The 23172-nt window shown below is 36.0% G+C and overlaps 2 protein-coding genes across 2 annotated transcripts; one reads left to right on the top strand and one right to left on the bottom strand.

Moving 5' to 3' along the window:
- Positions 1–1254: 1254 nt before the first annotated feature.
- LOC306880867 (guanine nucleotide-binding protein G(I)/G(S)/G(O) subunit gamma-12-like) lies at positions 1255–18948 on the top strand. Its single transcript, XM_079434666.1, has 3 exons — positions 1255–1477; positions 16626–16734; positions 17722–18948. Exons 2-3 carry the CDS (start codon positions 16630–16632, stop codon positions 17845–17847), a joined length of 231 nt encoding a protein of 76 aa, XP_079290792.1. The 5' UTR covers positions 1255–1477; positions 16626–16629; the 3' UTR covers positions 17848–18948.
- Positions 18949–19554: 606 nt separating this feature from the next.
- On the bottom strand, positions 19555–22943 carry LOC306881473 (growth arrest and DNA damage-inducible protein GADD45 alpha-like). The gene is made up of 4 exons (XM_079435591.1): positions 22764–22943; positions 22172–22273; positions 21868–22084; positions 19555–21275 (listed from the first exon to the last, which is right to left on the bottom strand). The coding sequence occupies exons 1-4, from the start codon at positions 22823–22825 to the stop codon at positions 21162–21164; spliced, it is 495 nt and encodes a 164-aa protein (XP_079291717.1). The 5' UTR covers positions 22826–22943; the 3' UTR covers positions 19555–21161.
- Positions 22944–23172: the final 229 nt, after the last annotated feature.

The raw sequence follows: 23172 nt of genomic DNA, 5'->3' as shown, positions 1-23172 counted from the left end.
GTTTGGTTAAAGGGACTTTGCTTAATAAAACACTGGTGAACAGAAAGGTGTGCTGCAGTATAGAAATAAGTCTCAGAAATACATTTGATATATATACTTACAGCTTTTATATAAGTAATATGAAGCAGGAAAAAAAATCACGCCTTGCCCTTGTGTACAATCTTGAATAGCTGACCCAATGGTACCCAACAAATAGCCTATATATATAGTTGGTTTAGAGTTCAGAATTAGGTAGCAAACCCTAAAATGCACCACTTCATTGCTTAGTATGCTGCCATCAACTTCCTGCTGCCCATCTCTGCAACACAGTAGCCTTTCAGTTTATCTCCGCCTCAACAATCTCCTGCTATATTCTTCGACCAGGTGCAGACTAGTGCTCCACTGATGTAATAACAGACATGCAAACATATACACATCAATGGCTATTAATTGGGTACCATTTGGTCAGCTATTCAAGATTGTACACTAAGACAAGTTTTTTTTTTTTTTTTTTTTTTTTTCTGCTTCAGAAGTGGCCATGACCTATGAATTCTGCAGGGAAATATCTAGTTACCAGGAGTTCATTAATACAAAACTGAGTTATTATTATTTTTTTAACTGCACTTAATCCGATTTAGGCCTATTTTATAGTATACCTAATCCATAACTCCATATTTATGGGTATTCGCTTTTAGTGCAACCTCAAGTTTGACCTATTTTCTGACAAAATGCAATACAATGTAGACGCTGTCATAAAGTGTCTAATATTTAGAAAATGCAGTGACCATTTTTCATTATTTGTATGGTGTTGCTATCTACTAAGAAGACTTAGGCCTACTTAAAAATGAGGTTACTTCTCTTAAAATTCCAGATCATTTCTTTACGGCTTTTGTGTGTGGGTGCGTTAACATCATGGTTGAAACAGGAAATATAAAGATATTAAATTGATAAAATATTGAACGAGGACCATTGGGATAAAGACTGATTTTAAATAATTGTGTGACTATGTTGACACAAATAAAAACCTTATAAAAGAAATATATTTGAGGAAATCTACAATCTGAGGACAAGTGGCCTGTGTCGTAATGTAAAGAGACAACCATCATCACAACGACAAGTTCCTGACAGTACTAAAATACATGGTCAATAAACACACATTCCTTGCTATTTTTCATTTGTTCCCAGATTGACAGAAAGAGGGCGCGTGAATCATCGGCGTCACTCTCCACAGTTCGACGGCGACGTCATGTCGTGCGCCGGCTGTGATTGGTCAGCGTAGGTGGAAGTGCTACAAACCGTGTCATTCACAAAGTAACAAGAATACATTACAATAGCGAAAAATAATGCAATTAACTTTAAAATAAAATAGTATTTAGATCATTTTCCAGGCAATTTTACACGCGGACCTTTTGAAGTTCACGTAAAAGCAGTTTTGGGGCGTATTTTCCGTTTCTTCACTGATTTATCAGCAGATCACACTTGAGAGATTTATTTAAAGGTAAGACTGTTCTGTCGACGCCGAACGAGTTATACGGCTTTAATTAAACTTTATTTCACAAATAACACAAGATATAGAAACTCTACTGCTTCTTTTTGTGGCCTAGGTACATTTGTATGTCGAAAAGAGAAAGTTGTCGCCTTGTAATGCTTTAAGTTTTTATCATGTTGTGAAGCGGATAACAAACTTTCACGATTCAACAGGTTAGTCAGTGTGAAATATTAAACTGTAAATCAGTAGGTGGCTATAAAACTCATGAACTACAAAATTAAAGTTAAAATGACTGCCGATTATTCACCCTTTGGAATGCGAGGGAAATTCCTGTATTTAAATCATTGTTATTAGTAGGCCAGAATGACTCTGGTAGGGGTGTTTAAGATGAAAATACACTGAGATATACCAGAAATCATTTTAAGTCTTTCTGGGTTTCCGTGAGACTGCCTCAGATCAAACTACAAGTAGAGACAAGACGATTGAATTTCCTTCTGTAGTCAGTGATACCTATCTATAGAGGATGCACTGCACATTAAATACTGGCTATGAAACGTAGAGTCCAGACTTGTATATAATGTTTTAAACCCCTAGTTTTGCCCCTCTGAAGGGGTTTGCATGCATGACTACACTGTTAATGATCCGCACTCATTAGTTTGCATGCGAGCCCATTGAGGAGCCCTTCATTTCTCTTTCATCAAACTCTGTTTAAGGACCGTCCTCCCAAGTATTTGTTTTATGGGCAACAAAACAATCTGATGTTACCGCTTGGTAGCCACATCCATGTTATCTTCATGGGTAGGAGAGTGTCTTGAATCTAGTCTGATCTCCTTGGAAAGCTGACACATGGCCCTGAGAATGTCCCTGGCCTGAACTCCCATACATACATATAACACAGTTTAATTCATATTCAGCTATCTGTTTAAATGAATATTTGACCCAAAACAGATTTATTTTTTACTTCCTGCCTTGTTGTCTGTGTCTATCAAGCTCCAAATGGACAAAAAGAGGGAAAACACCATAAAAATACAAACCACACGACTCAAGTGCTATATTACAATTCTTTTCAAGCCATAGAATGGGTTTGTGATGAACAGACCAAAGTTTAATAAATATTTCACTGTAGTTTTCCACTGAAAAATAGCTCCTTATGATGCAATGGGCCATTGACATCCAACTTGAAAGTAGCAAACGTTTTGGGTTCTCATGTTTCTGGTGACCAAACATTATTGATGCCAAATCTTATGTAGGCTACGTTAAAATATCCTAGATCATAAATAGCATTCTCGTCATGGATTCTCTCAGGATTTCTCTTTTGTAGTTGCACAGACCTGAAAACAAAAACCATTATTGTTCAGATCTATTGGAAATTCCTAAATGAATCTGTGGGGAATCAGCCTTCTGAATTGGTCAGCAAATTCACATCATGATTAGATTAAACATTTCTTTTTTGATTTAAACTTGATAGACATGGTCACCATGAATGATTGTTGTATAGAAAAGAGTAAAGTCGTCATTTCAAGTCAGCTTTAATAATAGAGCAACATGAGTAAATAATGAAAGAATTTTCATTTTTGGGGGATGAATACTTAAGAATAAAAATAAAAAATACAGACACATAAATCTGCTGCTTCCTTTTGACACAGTGGTGGCTTGTAGCATTGCAGTGATTAACCACAGAACTGTTTAAATGTGTATATTCTGTCTGTTAGGGAATGTGACTGGTAACAGAGCTCTGCCAAAACCAAACCTCTACTGACCGTAGTGCTGCTTCAACTTAAGAAATATCTAATATTTGAATAATGCCAGCTGTTTGTGTGACGTTTTACTTAGACCTTTTGTATCATTGCACATGAATCATCAACATTGGGTTGGATTCCTGCAATACAATTACATTACACTATATACGTGATCCTACTAATGAAAGTTTTTTTTTTTTTTTTTTTTCTTTTAGACATCCAAAATGACAAAAACAAAAGTTTACTGCTCCCCTTAAACCCACCAGCTCTCAAAAGTGTGGCTGCAATATAACTTTGTAGACTTTAAAATCTGCAAACCTGTATTTTCCTGTTACTCAAGGAAATTTCAATGCACTGTTTATTCTGAAAACTATGTGCAGTTTCAGCTTAGTTTCGTTTTCTTCTGTTTATTTTTGGTTATGATGCACAGTGTATTCACGGTTACTACTGTATTAAACTATAAGACTTTAATAAAATAAGATGGCTGTCCTCACAAGGGATTGGAACATTTAGCCAATGTTAGTAATTGATGCAATACTTCATACCCTTTCTCAATTGGATTGTGAAACTAAGTGTTGCACCATTTTGGTTTCCTCAGAAGCCACATTACTATTTGTTATATCGCACCAGGCTCCACAATATATATCACTACCACCTTAAAGCTAGATACATAGCACTTAGAAATACTAAAACTAAATTAAATAAAAAATAAAAACTATTTCAAAATATTGATTAATAATAATATATAGGCTAAATAACGCAAACTCTGGCACATGGTCTTTGCATGGCTGTAATGCAGTGAGCAGATTTTATTTTTTTCATTTGGTGCATTTAAAAAGGTTTGAGCCATGACCTGGCAGTAAGTGCAAATACTCTGGCCCACCTACAGGCAATGTTGCTTTGACTTTAACTTTTGTCATAAACCACCTTCTCACTCTTGTGATTTCACAGAAAAATGTCTTTGCCAAGATCAGCCTCATGTAGTTACTTTTATCCTCTGATACAATTAGAAACAGATTTAAAGACCGCATGACTTCAAAACTGCACTAAATCAAAAGACTGTACTTTGGAAGATTAAAGTTATGCAATAATAGAATTACATGATCATGTGTGATTTTAGTCAGTGGTTTGCTAGTTCACATGTCAAATGTGAAAACTGTTATCCAAGCATCTAAAATTATTTCTTTTCCCTGACCTGCTTTGTTAATCATTTTGGTAATACATGTTACTGCAGTAAATATGATATACAGTGCATATGATGGGTGAAATGATGGCCATGAGGTTTTTGAGAATTTGAGGACTCTACCTTATGTCTGCCAGTCATTCGTCTCCATCCCAATCTGATGAATGGATTTATTGTATCACCCTTGTCAAAATCATCTTGTGCTTCCACTGTTAGGCGTGTTTGTGTCAGCCTCAAATACCTTCCATAACAGTTCAAATCAGTCTGTGAGTAAGGAGTTGATCATTAATCTGTAGTATGTGCATGAAAGATCTGTTTAGTTTAAAATCGTAGTTGTTTCAGTTGTACTTTTGCCACAAATTTTGAGCAAGGCTTATTCCATGCCTCATTACTGACAATTGTGACCTGTAGTGTGACATGCTGTACTTCATCTAAAACTATTTTATTTCATTATTATTATTTGTTATTTTGTAAGTTGTTTTATTAGTATTATGGTAGTAGTAGTAATAATAATTTATTCTCTATTATATTAGTATAATTTTGTATAATTGTTTTTTATATATTTTATGTAATGGTATATATTTTGATTAAGTAACAAAAATAATACGTTACACTTTATTTTAAGGTGCCATTGTTACATTGTAATTAGGCAAGGCAAGTTTATTTATATAGCAAATTTCATACACAATTGTAATTCAAAGTGCTTTACATAAAAGGAAGTAAAATAATCATAAAAAAAGATCACAACAATAAAACCAGAACTTTTAAAACATTTAAAATGTTTTAAAAATTGATTTAAAATGAATTTAGAACAGTTAGAAATAAAAATGATTTTACATAAAATATAGTGCAGTCAGTAATTATACATTTAAGTACGGAGTAATATTAATTAAATACATGTAGCCTACTAACTATATGGTTAGGATGAGGGTTTGATTTGGAGTTAGTTGCATGTACTTATGCATAATTTATTGTTAATACAATAGTAAGTACATGTAAATGTAACAAGGACAACTTAAAATAAAGTTTTACCTAATAACAAGAATTATTATTATTTATTAAGTAATTATTTTTAACAGTAATTATTAGTAATTACTAACAGTGTTGTTTTCTATATAGAATATTGGAATATTTGTACTGTTAACACTGAAAGCTTCAGATGTGTCAGTTATAGCTAGGCTCAAACTCAACATGCTAGGATGCCATCTACTGGTAATATGTATCTGGTAGTGATTTTTGTGTTGTAATGCTGGCATGTGGCCACAAAAATGTTGTTTAAATCCCTGCACTGTCATTTATCTCCAAAAGGTGGTGTACGTGGCTCACACTTGATTCTGCACTTATAATTTTGTGGGTGAAAGCCAATGAGGCCATAGTTGGAAAAACTCCCAAAAACATGCTGCCTTTTCACACAGTTTTCCATTGTAAAGTTTGGTAGGGGTCAGACCAAGACACAGCATAAACATTGATTAACACTGACAGATGGTCAGAATGATACGTCCCGTTTTTAGCTTGACCAAGACCAATTGGGCAAAGTTTACATTTCCTTGCTGTCTGACAACAACATTAAGAGTGATTAATGCTGAGTAACTCTGAGGTATCCTATCTGTTCATTAACTACTGCTGTTAGAAAGTAGTCCAAATTCACATTAGAAGTCGTCGTCCCCCCCCCCCCCCCAGAAATCAATAGGGCATGACATTACCATAAATGGAGATCTTGAAACAGATGTGTCAGAAATATCAACACAAGATTATGGTTTTGTTACTTTATAACCTGGTCGTATCCTTTCTGATGTGCTGCTTTATTTGGTAGTGACATAATTTGTCTTTGTAATAGCATAAATATGTTGACACTATATTTATTACATATAAAGAATTTAACAGCAGATTACAACAGTTGTTTCCCAGTTGTCTGTGGGAGTTCTAAGAAGGCGATGGGAATCATAAAGAATGCAATGATTCCGGTTCCGATTCCTCTTTATGATTCTGGTTCCTTAATGATTCCATTAATTATTATTATTATTTTTTTTTTAAGAAATGCAATTACAATAAGTAAATTTAAAACAATGTGAAAGGGTGTCTTTTTTACATGTATTTGCATACACACACTTATAAAGCATATATTAATGCTCATTCTGCATGCCCATATTTTAGATCCCTTAATCCTACCCATACCTACACTTATCAGCTACCATACTAACTATTAAAAAGCAGCAAAGTAGGAGTTTTTTGAAGCAAAAGTCATAGTTAATAGTTGGTTTATAGTGAGAATTGGACTTTAAAATAAAGTGTGAACAAATTGTCCTTAATTCAACATTGAACAATTCATGGAAAATAAAGCTATTTAGATTTGCATTTATATTTATACCATCTTTCTTACAAGTGTAACTTGTATCTTACAAATATTAACTATATTAAGTGAACAACCAGTTAGGTACAATGACCAACACATAACAGTCATTTGTTTGCTAATCAGGCAATGTTGAACTGAATGCACGGTATGTTTTGATTCACCAAAGTGAATGGGAATCAAACTGCACTGGTTGTGCTGTAAGTTTTTGATTCACTAAAAACAAGGGGCTCATAAGTCAAGAGTCAAGAGAGATAAGATGTTAATCTTATATACTGTTTAAAAAATGTTTTAAGGTTATCAACACAATTTTTTCCATGACCATTCAGTATTTAAATAGAGTATAAATGTAGACATTTAAATATAGTATAGTATATACTGTGTATAGTATTTAAATGTATGCATTTGCCAGATGCTTTTTATTTCTAAAACAACATACAATGCATTCAAAGTTAATATTTTGCCAGAATGTGTTTCCTTGGGGAATCAAAAACACAGCTACCTAATTTGTACATAACTTCCGCTTCTGCTTTTCCAAAATTATCTTCCTGTTGGGAAGGCAGCGAGAGCATGGGTTCTCCCTGAGAGTAAAGATGATCAAGATTCAAGGAAATGGCTCCCATAAGGCAACTGAATGAATGGAAGTCATTGATCCAGCAAGGTGTCTCATGCTGTAAACTGAGAAAGTGTTCATTGCAGTGAGCAGTCTCAGGTGGTTGAGATACTGTGTGATGAGGAAACAAAGTCCAAGTGGAAGTTCACTGTCAGGGGGAACAAAGCAGGGATTATAAGAAGTTTGGGAAGCTTCCTCAAAGACCTGAGGTTGGCTTTTGGGGGACTTGTGAAGGTAGTTTTGTGAGAGAGGCTCTGTGTGGGAAAAGCTCATTCTCAGGGTGGCCGTAGGGCCCCAAAGTCTTTTGTCCCGCATTTCTTGTTTAAGGAGTATGAAGTGTGCAGGTGGCATGAGGCTATACAAGTGCTCTCTATATTCAGACAACAGACTCACTTTCTCTTCTAGCTTTTTGAGCCCAATTGCCCCAACTGGACTTAATGTTAGAAATGATCAACCAGGAACAAGGATGAAAAGAGAGCCTGTTATTCACAAGAATAGCATTCTTTTCCCCTGGGAGTGCCATGTATATTTCACTATTATTTGTATAGCGCTTTTAACAATGCAAATTGTGTCAAAGCAGCTTTACATGAGCTTGATATAAAGCTGGGTGGCTTTACAGTATTTAGACGGGGAAATAGTAATTGTCTCTTCTAAAGGTCTCAAAGTTTTTTTTTTCTCCCATATTTGGTAGCCCTGTCTTCTCTGATGATCTTATTGGTGCACAATACTCCTCCACAGAGTTGCATATTAAACATCAAATATGCCCTGTTTCACCAAGTGTGTTATGTCGTGTACAATGGCAAGAAAAATCTTTCTCTTGAATTATACTCACAGGCTGTATGCAAAAACAAACATACAATGTGAACAAGTTTCCAATTCATGAATGAGTGACACTTATGATTTGGTTCTTTATAGTGAATCGAACACAAACCATCCAGTGTAGTCCGATTCCTGAACGAATCCTTCTGGACTGATTCCAGAAAAGAGCAGTTATTGAATCAACATCTGACTTGCACATAAACTGAAAGACTTTAATTTTGATGGCGACATTGACAATAAAAACACATAGTTCAGTAAGTGTTTTAGGGGAACTCCTTTAATTAATGTTGTGGGGCTTTTTGCCCTTTATCCCTCTAGCAAAATCCAAGTGAGCTTTTATTGGTAATTGAACTTAACAGATATAAACAAATTTTCTCTGTGTGTTTTCCAAAGGAAAGCCCACTATGTGCCATTGGTTGTTTTCTTGTCATGCTTTCTTTTTCCCTTCACTGTGTGTAAAGGTGCTTTCTCTGAAGTCTCTTTCTTTGTGTTTTTCTCCTCCCCCAGTCACATGCTCTATGTGCATTTGTCCTTGACTCACTCTACTCACCTGTAACCAAAGTGTGTTTTGGGTCACTTTCTTTCTCCCTCTATCTGTGATGCAACAGTGGCATATGACATCAGATCAGAAGGTTTCATGTTCAAATCACGTCGTGGTCAAATTTATTTATTTATTTACAACAGTTTATTTTATTTTATTTTTAATAAATCCTTAAGAAACAAAGAACAGATACCCGACAGTACTCTGTTTTGCCGGTCAGGTCAAGTTCATTGTGGACTAAACAGTGTGCATCTGGAACAGTTTGTGTCATGATGTTCTGAGCTTCTGTGTGGTTCAAAATACCTTCCAGGAAATGCTTATGATTTTGTGACTATGAGCCACTGTCTTAAGGTGTTATGTACCTGCTGTGCCTCCTCTTCTGCCATTCAGTGCACAAATATCATACACAGATCTTGGTTATGTAGTTATATATGTTTAGAAATAATGAAAAATGTGCATTGAAAATGCATTTGCATCAGCCAGTGTATTCTTTCTGCAAGATCACTTTGCTAGTGCTAAACGTGTGGTTAATGAGGCAAGCATCACTATTAGTATTATTTATACTTGGCAAAATATGTCCTCCCGTAGATTTCACATCAGGTTTAGTGGGTCCTGTAAATGTTTGCCCACAAAGTTTCACAGTAATTTCACTGATGTGGTGGCACACTTAGTGGTAATGTATTAAACAAACTCTTCAAGTGTTTTTTCCACCTCCCTATAAAAATAAATAAATAAAAAATAAACAGGCAATTGCAACTTTGTTTTGCAATTGCAGCTTTATTTCGAGTAATTGCAAATTTATATCTCCAAACTGCAACTTAATACCTCGCTTGTGCCCCTAAACAACCCAGAACACCCTTTAAACCACATAGCAACATGCTAAAAGCACCTAGAACACCTTAGAAACTGCATAGCAACACTTAGTATCGCAAGTTTTGCATATACAAACACCACTCAAATTTGCATAAAATGTAAACATCTAGTTTTAGTCTATAGTATTTCTGGGGGTGGAGTTTGTAATATGTGTACTTTGCGATGAACGTGTTTTTTGTGGGTGTGTGTGTGTTGAACAATAGTGTTTATGAGATCCTGTCACGCAGTGGTTTTTCCCCATATTATGAGTGGCTGTATGCCCAAACCTGACACAATCTCCTGTAGGCTTTATTCCATGAAAACCCTTGATGCTGTGGAGCAGGTTGACCAATATATCATATGGGTGTTATCATGTGCTGATGAGTTCATGGAAAGAATCTTTGATCCCATGATGACACTTCAGTTCATGTGACATGCAGAAACTCTGTAGGCGTTCATGTGTGGAATTCTTTGCAGTTTGTGTAGGGAGGCTGGATTGACAGGGTTTCTTTAAACCAAAGCATGCATTGTAATTTGAGACGTACAGATTTTTTATTTCTAATACATTATCATCAGATTGCTGTACAAAGGTGAATTTTAGTGTACCCACTGCTATAGGTTTACGTATACTTCAGTGAATATGAATGGTTTATGCAAATACTTGCAAATCCAAATCACATCTTGCACGTCAGACTCAGTTTTTCACATTTCAATTCACCCAAAAATGTTAAACTTTGTTTTGTAACTCATTCAGCAAAATAATGCTTCAGATGATAATAATGCTTCAAATGTGCAGAAAATCCCATATGCTTACACTGAAGGAGAGACCAGAGAAGGACTCTAGACTGTAATTAAAATGATCTCCAATGCCAATCCTGTTTAAATTCAATTGGTGGTAGATGAGAAAAATGTGTGTGCATTCACATGTAGTTTACTCTGATATCATCTTGTGAAGTAGCGTTAATTGTCTTTAGAGTGTGCTCTCTTTATTTCTGCATGCTTCATTGAAAGCCATAATGTCCAATTTGCGAATTAATTACACATATGAACCAGTTCCTTTTAATAAGTCAGTCAAAATTATTCACAAGCCAAGCCAAGTTTGAATCATAATCACTGTCAACAAATTGTTCAAAGCTGTTACTGAGTTTACAATGGATTCTTAACTGAACCATATGTTTTTTCAGTTATTTCTGAATTTAAATGAACTGGGAACTCTTGTTTGTTATTAAAGATGCACATTCACATCAGATTTTTGTTGTAATAAATGTTTCCATTCAAATGTATCTCACAAAAAGTGTTATTGATTGTTTAACAAAGTGAGACCCAATTATAATGTTGAATCAGTTGTAAGACAAACTCATTTGGGAGTTAATTGGCATTTGGGTGACCTTTTGGAACCATAATGAACACAATGTACTCATACACAGTGGAGCTGCTAGTGACTGGGGCTTCATAAAGACTGCTTTGTTTTAGATTTGCAGCCTAAACACAGAACTTTGCTGGGGTGAGTTTGTTGTTCGAAGTTGAATAGCTGTGCGTTTCTTAGCTGCTGAGATTAATGGGGGCATTAAGAGGAGGGTGGCAGGCAGAGAACACAATGGATGGGAGTTTTATTGCACCTCTGTTGCACCAGCATATCTGGCATCTTGGCCATAGATATACGCACAACCTCCCATTCACAGCTGCAATCCTCTCTCTCACTCTCTTTTTTCCCCTCTGTAGGCTAATTCTCCTTAAACCACAACAAAGAACAAAAATACAATTCTTTCGCTTTAGACTGTTCCCAGCCCTAGAATTTTTCCGGGGTTGCCTGACTTTGAGAACTACCTTTGCGCTGGTTCATCCCCTAACAACAAAGTTATTTATTTTCCAGGGGGTGAAACCTCGACACACAGCTCTTGGTTATCAGGCGCACGCATGCTGACGTACATGAGACATTATCTCAGAGAACTGGTGTTTGTTTAGGCCCCAGGCGTTGACTGACAATGGCCCATTATTGTAGCCCTGGCCCTTTGTTGTTCAGTGTGGATTGGCTCGTTTTTGTGGACTTGTTCACATATTCCCATCTGCTGGGAGTCACTGCACAGTGGCTATTTTTGACTTGGCCATTAATACTGCATGATGCTGCTTGGCCAAGTGCATGATATCACCTTTATGCGTCACACTGTTGGTTGCAAATCAGATTACAGTTGTTAAATACTAAAGCTGTAACGGGGTGAACGAGACGTGAGACGTGTGGATCCATTTGCAAGCTTTTATTGATAAACAGTCAAATAACAGACAGGATCAAAACACCAGCAAGCGGGTATGGCACAGCCAAGACACAAGAGTAATCCTAGGGCATGCGTCGGTCCTCGATCGGTGAACAATATCCAGAGGGCTTGAGAAGAGGGGTAGTCCGATAACCTGAGCAATAATCCAAACGTGGTAAACACAGAGTCCGAAACGGTGAGACAAGGGTAAATTCACGATACAAGGGCGGGAAACAGGAAACGAGACTATAAACAAAATAAACTAAACTTAGACTTAGAGAACACAGAATGGCTCGGTAAGGCAGCTAACACTTGGAGAGTGCTAAACGCAGAACCAGACTCAGAGCTAGACATAAACACAGAAGGCTCGGTAAGGCAGCTAACACTTTGGGAGTGCTATACGCAGAACAATACACGGCCATCTGTGCAAAGAAGTCCATGGTTTATAAAGGGTGTGTGATTGTGAGATGGTTCTCAGGCGTGAGCGTGTGATTGAGACAGCTGTGTGTACTTGTGTGCAATGAATGCTGGGAAATGCAGTCCAGGGTAATATATGACAGTCTGTGTGGTGTGAGAGCCAATATGATGGAGAGGCGACCTCTTGTGGCAGTTGGACAAAAGACCACGAACCGGATTCGTGACAAAAGCAAACCAGCCTCATTGTGCTACAGTGCTTTCAATGGTTTAAGAGTTTCATAAAACTGGCTTAAATGGCTTTTGTTAAACTAGGAAAGCACAATATACATTGGTATCATATAAACATTCATTTATTAATTTATTGGTTTCAGTCAATATGGGATATTTAATTGCCAATTAAAAAAAATATGATGTAATATTTAAATATAATACTTACCCTTACACCGTGTCTACACCGAACGCAACAGTTGTCGTGCCTCGCCGCAAGAGCTAAAGTCTGTCTACAAAGCGACCGTTGAAAATCATTTTAAATTTGTGTCAATATTTCATAAATAGAATGCAGCAGCAGTTTTCTGTCGGACATTTGTCGCACCGTGCCACATCCAGTGTAGACAGCAGAATAGGTTCTATTGTATTTTGTTGCGTCGCACCACGCCGCTCGCGTCCGGTCTAGACACGGTGTTAGCCAGTTTCATTATAAATATCCATTTTAAAGACCATTCCTTTTGATGTTTTCATGTCTAAATTCACTTGTAGCATTTAAAATGACAAGTTCCTTTTTAAAGAAATTAATAGCTGCTACTTTTCAGAAGGGACTTCTTTTGTCAAAAATTTTGCAAAACTGAATGTAAAATCATATAAAGTTACAAATGATTTCAATTCCAAAAAATGCTTTTCTTTTGAACTTTCTATTCATCAAAGAATTCTGAAAAATGTATTTCATGGTTTCCTCTAAAATATTAAAATATCAAATAAATATAGCTTTGCTGAGTGTGTGACTTCTTTCAAAAATATTTAAAAAATCTTACTGACCCAAACTTGGTAATGTATTTAGACAAAATAGTACAGATTCTTAATAAGTCATTTATCAATTATTGGCCATAGCTTAAAAATAATTCAGCTTATTGGCCAGAATTTTACTCCGTGTATCCATATCTTAAATGAAGGGAGGATTGCGTAGAATATCAACGTTTAGGTAATGTTTTATCTAACTGCACAAGACAGTCTCATTCTGGACATAATGAATTCTGCTGTACTGCATGTTTATTAGATATGAGCGCACGTTCATTTTGTGGAGTAGTTTTTTTAGTGTAGTTTTTTGATGGCTCTTGACATCCTTTTCATGATAAAAATGTCTAGGCTGATGCTTTCCATAGAATAACTGTTGGGCAATACATCTGTTTGTCAGAGAGCTGCATGCACTGTCAAATGTGAAGTGGTTTTGAGAGCTCTTTCTATAGAACTGGACCCTGGGGGTTAACAGACCACTTTCTGTAGAAATGGCCTCTGACCTGCCTAATAAAATTTCCATAAAGTCGTTAAAAAACCCTGGAGAAAGAGAGATGGTTATTAGATATTAGAGAGATGGTTATCAGATGTTAGATTCATAGTTTGATCATCAGAATGGGAGTTTAAACAGCTAATAAAAACATTACAATAATCCACAAGTGCACACACTTCAGTCCATCAATTGTCTTGTGAAGCAAAAAGCGGCATGTTTCCATCAAAAAATCAAAATCATTCCATCATGTTTCATGCTGACGGCACCCATTCACTGCAGAGGATCCGTTTGTGTGTTATGTAATGCTACATTTCTCCAAAACTGTTCCGATGAAGAAGCAGACTCATTTACTTATTAGATGGCCTGAGAGTTAATAAATTGTCAGAAAATTTTCATTTTGGGGTGAACTATTGCAGCATATAACCTTCCGGTTGAGAAGCACTGTCCTAAACATCTAATTAGTATTCTTGATTTTCTTACACTTTTTGCTTATTGAACTGTCTTTTATCTCCAACACTTTTAATGTTCAAAACCTGAGCTTACCTAAAACTTTAACACTATTGTTTTGCTGCCTTCAGTTGATGCAAGTCCAAATGTGCTGAGCAGTCACAGTAGTTCATGCTGAGTGAGAATGAGTTGCATTATTACGGCCGGTTGATCAGGGTGTGCTGGTGTCACTGTGAGATCATGTGACTAGGCGAGTGGCAGGAACTGATAACATCTGCTGAATGAACATGTGTAGGGGCAGCAGTTGGTGACCTCAGGGCTAATAGGGTAACACTGAGACCGGGACATGTTTTGTGTACCTCTCCTAAACATCTACACATGCGTATGCAGAACATAAAGTGATCATCACATTTTCTTTGATTTAGGCATAGACAATACACTCTTATCTTTAAAGACTGTCTTCCTATCTTTAAAAAAATCGCACATGGTTATAAAATTCAAGCAGTGTGTTCTGTAAATGATGGCATCCAGTGTACTTTGTATGTTCTGTTACTATGATTAGCCTAAATGCTCCAGTTTTTATTTAGGAATGTTCCTTCATGAGAATGAGAGCAATAGGAAATGGCCCAAGGATTTTTTTCCCCAAATGTATTTCATGCCATAAACAGTAACTGGACAAACCAATGATGTTTGGAAAGCTCCTTTCTATTTCTCATTAAATATGCTTTTTTAAAATCTGTTTCTTTGATATAGGCAAACTGATCTTAAATAGGTTAAACTGGACAGTTATAGTGTAGACAGAGTCTCCTGTGGTCTGTCTGTCAACTGAGGTCTGGATATTCAGGAAGAGCATTTATGATCACGTAACTTTAATAATAATAATAATTCATTACATTTATATAGCGCTTTTCTAGGCACTCAAAGCGCTTTACATAGTAAGGGGGGTATCTCCTCGTCCACCACCAGTGTGCAGCATCCACCTGGATGACTTTAATCAACTTTAATCAAAAGTAATAGTAAAGACATTCATATGTTACAAAAGAATTGTTTCTAATAAACGCTGTTCTTTTGAACTTTCTATTCATAAAAGAATTCTGAAAAAGTGCATTATGGTTTCCACAAAAATCTTAAGCAGCACACTTGTTTTCAGCACTGATAATAATAATAAATGTTTCACCAAATCAAAATGTTAGAATGATTTCTGAAGGATCAAGTGGCCATTTTTACTTTTTTGATCAAATAAATGCAGCCTTGGTGAACATAAGAGACTTCTTTCAAAAACATTGTCGTCTCACTGACCCTAAACCTTTGAACTTTCATTCAACTTTACATTGAACATTGAACTTTACATTCATAGAATGTTCAGCTTTCAAATTCTAATATCATTGTAATATATGCATGTTAAATTGCGATTGCGCTTCTTTCTTAAAATTATTATTTTTTGAATAGCTATAACATGAATAGCTTACACTGCACATTTGTAGTGCAGACTGTCGGTCAACTGGCGTCTGGATATTATGGAAGGGCATTTGTGATTATGTAACCTTTCCCCTTAGAGAGCACTGTAACACTGTCCTGTTTTTGTAAGTGCCACTGCCAAACTTCCTTAAGCCAGCTAAAGTAGGACATGTCCCATGTGAAAAAAATGTTTTGTAACCTAAAACACCACCAGAGGAAAGAATGCTGCAATATTTCTTCTTCCTTTACCCATAAGTCAGTAAAATAAACTTTTTGTCTCTTTTGTTACAGTATTTTTGAGTCACAATAGATGGTGTTTACTACCTCATTGTGCTATTATTCCAGTTCAGAGAATTCAGGAACATGGAAATGGATAATACATTACAGAAACGTTTGAATTTATGTATAATTACGTTGGTTTGGGTTCACCTGATCCTGATTAGAGATGCGTTTCTTATGGCATAGGACATGTTCCTGCATTTCAAATTAAACAATTTAAAAAATAAAGAATAAAATAGAATGCATATCAAATGTAAACAAGACATATTGTAATGAATCCAATTGTGGATGCTAGTAGCCAAGCTCAAGACATAACTTGTTATCCACTGTACAAGCACTTCAATTTCAGCATTGCTTCAGTTCCTGAGAAGGTTTCGGCATTTTATCTGTGGCGAATTAACAATAAGTAACTATTGCACATAACTTTCCAGTTTGTGTGAGTAAGGATATCAGGGTGTGGGACTGTAGAGGCCAGTACATACAATTCTGAATAGTGAACATCCCTTTTAACTGATAACAGTCCAGTCAGATGCTCTCTTATTGAGTAGGCTTTTGTCTTGTGCGTTAATTTCAGTATGTTTTTATTGTGAAAAACAGTAAGGAAACTGGTGATGCACAGGTGATGCTATGTTGTTGTGATGTGATTGTTTTATGATGTCTTTAGGTTTATAACTGTTTTGTGCGTTTTTTTGTTTTGGTTTTGCAGTTATATGGTGTCAAAAATGTCCTCTAAAATGGTGGGCTCAAGCAACCTGGCACATGCTAGGAGGATGGTACAGCAACTAAGAGTCGAGGCCAGTATTGAGAGGATAAAGGTACATTTTCTTTTCCTTGCATCTTTAAAAGATCTTTCTTTCCTTTATTCCTCTTTATATGTGATTGTGTATTTTAAATTTATAACACAATAAATAGTTAATTATACCTCTAAATCAAAAATGACTAGCATTTTAAATATCTTATGCTATATTATCACCAATGTTTTTGGAAACTGTGATGTTGTGGTAGTGATATGAAGGCTACATCATTTTTTTGAAAAAAATGTAACTTTTATGCTAGCCTCCAAAAGTTTGGGGTCAGTACGTTTTTTTTTTTTTTTTTTTTTTTTTAAGAAATTATTGTTATTAATTTGCATATATACATTAAATTTATCAAAATGCATTCATAATGTGAAAATATTTCAGTTTTAAATAAATGCTGTTCTTTTGAAATTTCTATTTATCAAAGTATATTTATCCTTAAAAAATGTATGAATTTCTTTCTTCTGCTGAATGCAAAACAAGGTGTTTTTAAGAATATGGGTAACCAAACTGTTTCTGGTCCCATTGACTTCCGTAGTGTTTTTTTCCCACACCATTGAAGTCAGTGTGGACAAGCAACTCTTCAAGATATCTTCTTTTATGTTCAGTAGAAGAAAGAAACACATTTGAAACAACCTGAGGCGAGTAAATGATGACAGAATTATCAGTTTTGGGTGAACAGCATTTACGAATGATTTCTGAAGCATTATAATGGCTGCTGAAAATAAGTTTACATTTTGAAATATATATTCAAATAGTTTCTTTACTTTAAATTGTAATATTTCCTAATTTTACTGATTTACTGTATTTTTATCAAATAAATGCAGCCTCTGTGAGCACGAAAGACTTCTTTGGAAAAGGTTCAAAAACCTTTATGACCCCAAACTTCTGAACAGTAGTGTGTATTGTTGTTTTGAAATAAAAAGAAACCATAATATGTTTCTTTGTGATTTAATAATCCAAGCATTAAAGAACATTTTTCACATTCTGGCTTGTCACATCCAGGTATCCAAGGCCTCAGCTGACCTCATGCGCTACTGTGGAGAAAACGCCAAATACGACCCCCTGCTCATGGGCATCCCTGCCTCAGAAAACCCCTTCAAGGACAAAAAGCCCTGCATTATATTGTAGTGTAACAAGCATTAATCTTATTTAATTACTTCTACTCAACTTTGCCTTAAGTCCAGCTCTAGCTCGTTAGTATAACTTTGTGCCATGTCTTAACTGTATTTAGCTCTTACAGTATTTATTACTGTAAATAAACTCCAATCAGTACTAATTAATTGCCATTTTGGTAATAACTAGAATTGACTCTTATCTTTACCAGCATCTTCTGTTTGGTTGTTTGGGCCAAACTGAAATCATTCCACGAAATTATCCTATAAATCAAGCCATTTAGATATTTTAAAACGGCCTTAAGTTCCTCTTTCCACCGAATGATGCCTTTACTTTGTGTTTGAAATAGGGAAGTAGCACATCACATTATGATACAAGGAGCTTGCAACTACATTAACTGATTAAATCTCACTTAACGTGTGTTATATATTCCTCTAGCAGTACATATGAACAATGATATAGCAAAGGGACTGACTGAAATAAATGGAATTCTGAAAATCTCACATCACACAAAAATGTGTTCTCAATGAAAGACAGTACCACTATGCACAAAACCATTAGAGACAAGTTTCTAGTGTGGTTTATAGGAAAAGAGAACTGATTACCCTGCACTTTCAAACCCTTGTGCCTTAGATTGTTCAAAGCAGTCCTGACTTATTACAGATATATACAAATGAAAAGTTGACGTTTTATCTGTTGACACTGAGTAACTTTTCTGTTCTGTTTAGATTTAAAGTGACTTTTCCTTCTGATTTAAATGTCTTTTTCCTGTGCCTAGGACATTTTTAAAACAAAGACCACTTTGATCTTGTCTATGAATTGAATGATTTTTTCCCAAGAAGGGCAGTTGAGAAACATTCACACCTTTAATGGGTCAAGCATCCATATATTGATGCTGCAACGTCTGTATTATTGTGGAGACATCAGAGAAGTTATGCAGTATTTGAGATTCACAACCAAATTCCTGTGACCTCAGTATCTCTGTGAAGAAACAAGTTTCCTTTTGTTCTTTTTGGTGTTTCTTTCTATTCTAATTTCTGTATTTTTGCAAGCCTTCATAACGTGTTGTATGTACTGTACCTTGAAAGAAAGATTTTATTAAAATTGTGAAATAGTAAAACTAAGTGCATCGCATATGTATGTGTTCTTGCGAAATCTACGGTCAACCAGTTTGTACTATATTAGTGTATCTCATGAAAATTTGTGTAAAAGCTGATTTTTTTTCTTTTTATGTAAAAGTGCAACTTGGACGTTCTGCAAGATATCACTGTTTGTGTTCCACAGAAGAAATAAAGTCATATGGGTTTGTAATAATACGAAGACAAGTAAATAATGACAGATATTTATTTTTGGGTGAATTATCACTTTAATTACACACAAAAGAAACAAAACAATGTTTTTACCCCAATATTTAGGTGTTAAATAGAATAGTTTGAAACCAAGTAAACTACTGTTCAAAAGTATGGGGTTAATACGATTATTTGTATTTTTTTTTTATTTTGAAAGACTTTTATGCTCACCAAGGTTGTATTTATTTAAAAAAATACAGTATACAGTAATTTTGTGAAGTATTTTCTACAATTTAATTAATTTTTTTCTGATTGGTTGCAATCTGATTTAATGCATAAATGTCTTTACTGTCATTTATGATCAATTTAATGCATCCTTGCTGAATTAAAAAAGTAAGTTATTAAAAAACAACTATAGCAACAGCTTCTGAATGGTAGTGTAAAAAAAGAATATACTTTATTCTGGATTATGCTTAAAATTCTTCTAAACCATTAAAGATGTGACAAACGATTGTTATTAAAGGATAGTTAATGTGGGCATGGTCCACTGTGATGTAAGTTGTGACGAAAGCACAGTTATTTCACCCGGTCCTTGTTACACCAGCTGTCTAAAAACAATCTTTTTAAAGATGCCAGAAAACTGCCTACACAGAGCAGTTAACACCTGCAGAATCCATTAATTATTTGAGTTGAAAGACTAGCTGACTTTTGATCAGGATTACATATGGTTCATTTACACAAACAGCTAAGCTAAATTTTAAGTAACCTTTAACTGCCATGTTTTGCATTTAACTCGTCTTTGGAGAGATGCAATTTTTTTCCTGACCAAGTATTTATTTATTTTTTCTTGTTCACGTCACTGGAGTTTACCTACCTTGCATCAGCCTAACATTTAAACCTTGCTTCATCACTGGCACATTGAGTCAGGTTTCCAGACATGTGATCACAGCCACACTTTCTGAACACTTCCAAACATGTCTCTAGACACTTCCGTTCTCCAGCTGGGCTTGTGTAATGTGTTACATTCTTGCTACGCATTGACTTTTAACCTACATATTAGTATCAGTTTGACAAACACAGCACAATTAAGAGCAACTGGCTTTACGACAGCAAGTTTGACAAGCAAGCGTACAGTAAACTGAACCTGAGCAATTCATTTCAGTTGAAAAAGGAATCTGATGAATAGATGCAATGGTCACTCTAACTAAAGCAGGACAAAAGAAAGGCTTGGATGGCTTTTGTTGGTCTGTAATAGGGAGTCACGAAGGCCACTGAGTCCAGCGTGACCCTGCTGATCTGAGAGATGTATGGTGTTGTCAGGTCAATTCTACTAGTCCACTCTGCTTTTCCAGAAACCTCTAACAGAATAACCCGCAAGACTACCATGTGTTCAAAAATACTTTTATTACAACACAAAATTCATTTTGCATTTGAATATAATAGTATAAAAAGTTTACATAAATACTACTTTAAGTTGATGTAAATAATTTAAAGACCACAAAAGAACAATTAACTTATGTATAAGAAACCCCCAAAAACAGTTCTCTTACAGTATACTGTGAATGCATAGTTTTAATCTCAGTGGTTTAGAAGCAAGTCCCTTTAAAATAATTTACTTTCCAACATTGAGTACTAATAGCATACTATTAAAAATGATGGCAAAAAATTCAAAGAATAGGGCAGCCTCTTTGAAAAATATCATCTCTGATATTGTGTTGCCTGAGAAATATTTCATCCTGTAATTAACTGAAGTGCTTTATGACACCCCGCCAATAAACTATCTCACAAGATACTCAGGTGCTCACTTCCGTTCACAATTAGCTTCCTGTGATGTCCTCAAAAAGTCCCACAAACAAAGCCAAAAACTGCTGAATCATCTCAGATTGCAAAAGGGTGCTCGTCCTCCTCCAAGTTCATTCTGTAGGTTAGTCCCTAGTTCCACCAGTCTGGACTATCAGTCCTTTTTGTGACCACCTTTTTTAGCCTTTATCAGTTTTACTAGATATTTTTAGCCATGTTTTCCCTTGTTTTTAGCGGTCCTCATCGTTCTGGAAGGTTAATAATGGGCACCCATTGATCCATACAGCGACTCTCTCTGCAGAAGCGGTTCACTTTTCCCAAAGCTGGGTTCTTCCATGTGGATGCATATGGAACCTGTGAACATTAGAAGAAGAGATGGGATTACATTCTGTTTGTGTTTGCTACTGAGTGTCCTTCTAAGCATTAAGCATTGCCCTTTACAGTCGACCTTGTCTTTGGATGGCAGCCATATGATTACAAATATTTTTTGTGAATTCTGAATACATCAATAAACCATAAATACATATTTTTTTTCCTGGACGGGATTTCTAGAAATCCCGGCCAGGACATGTCCAGGAAAAAGAGGACCTATGGTCATTCAACGTGAGTAGGAATAAAAGTGAAGTCAAACTGCTGTAGAGAACCATGAATTTAAATGTCTGAAGGGATTTTGAGAGTATGCAAATCTTACTAAATATATCCTATGGAGTATATAACAACTTTTGAAAGAATATCAGAATGATGAATACTGAGACACCTGTTCATTTGATTCCAAAAATGAATGCAAAGCAGGATGTGCATGTGGGTGTCATGCACTGGCAGTTACACCTGGACATGTCCTGACAAGTTACCAAAAGTGGTGGCTCACGTGCAGGGTACTGGCCTATTTTGGCTTTTGCTTCCTATTTGGATTCCAATGACAGATGCAGATACTGTTGACACTTACAGTGACCAGAATGCAGTGCAGATCCATCTGCTCGCTGCCGTGCAAGCCGGCGCCCCCGAGGATGTGCGCGAGGCGACGCGTGTTGTTCACGCGCAGGATGTTGATATCATTCTCGCAGCAGAAAGCCTGAATGAGAGTGAAGTGAATCTGAAGCGCCACATCCTTCACATCATCGTCGTCTGTGGCCAGGATGCACAGCACCACATTATCAGGGTCCCTAGATAGAGAAGTTGAGATTTAGTTAGTTTCACTGCACCTGTTGCAATGACACTGAAAGAGTAACACAGGGAGCCTATAAACTTACACATTGAGTGACTTTGCAGCCTCGTAGACCCCAACTGTAATACGTCCCTGCGGTAACGCGGAGCGCAGGACCTCCTCCAGAGCTTTAATCACAGAATCCATCCTGTAGAAACACAATTTGGATAAATGATTAAGTAATAAAACCTTGATACAGTCCAGAACATTGAACGTTTTTGAATGGCTACAGCTCGTGCGTCGGATGAAAACTATTACAGTAATTTGAGGAATGTAAGTTATTCACTGCTACTTTACGTGTTTGGGTGAGTAATTTACCTGCGTTCCTCTTAAGCAGATAAAATATAAGCAAAACTTATTTTGCAAAACTTTAAAGACTGCTGTAGACCGATATAAAGTTCGGCGGCTGTTTAATAAGCCACAGCGCGCGGAGAGTCTCGTGCAGCTGACACTTCTTTACCGGTATATATGTGTTTGCTAATGCCTTTATTTCACACGTTACACAGAAATATCACTCGTTATATTAGAAAAAACTTTATCTTTTTTTCTTGATTCGCACATTATTCACTTATTGGTAAAATGAGTATAATAATGTTATATGGGTTAATTGCCGAATAAATGCATATTGGTATATCTACCTTTCAATAGAGTAATCTCCATTAAGTTCTTCAAACGTCATGTTGCACCTAAAATCCAGCATGGACTTGAATAACTTTCCTTTGAAAATAGAGTAAATCCACCTGTGTTCTCGTAGGTCTTCTTTCTTAATCTGCCGGTGCGAGAGGAGTTACATTATATTTCATTTCCCCGAGAGCTGTGATGAGAGCAATATCTGCATAATAATCCTTATTGGACACATGCAAATCAAGATAAGTGAAAAACATTTTGATTGGCTGTCACTCTGCACTCACAAATGTAGGCTATTCTCATTCGTCCGTCTAAGTTGGCAGGGCGTAGGCAGTCATTTTTGGTGACGTTGTTTGAACCTTACTGGAAAACTTTACAGTGGCATGTCAGAGCAAAGGGAAGCAGATATTCAACCACAAT

This window comes from Barbus barbus, assembly GCF_936440315.1.
Source record: "Barbus barbus genome assembly, chromosome: 15".
Taxonomy (NCBI): Eukaryota; Metazoa; Chordata; class Actinopteri; order Cypriniformes; family Cyprinidae; genus Barbus; species Barbus barbus.
Note: the sequence above shows the minus strand (reverse complement) of the source record. Positions and strands in the feature narration are given on the sequence as shown.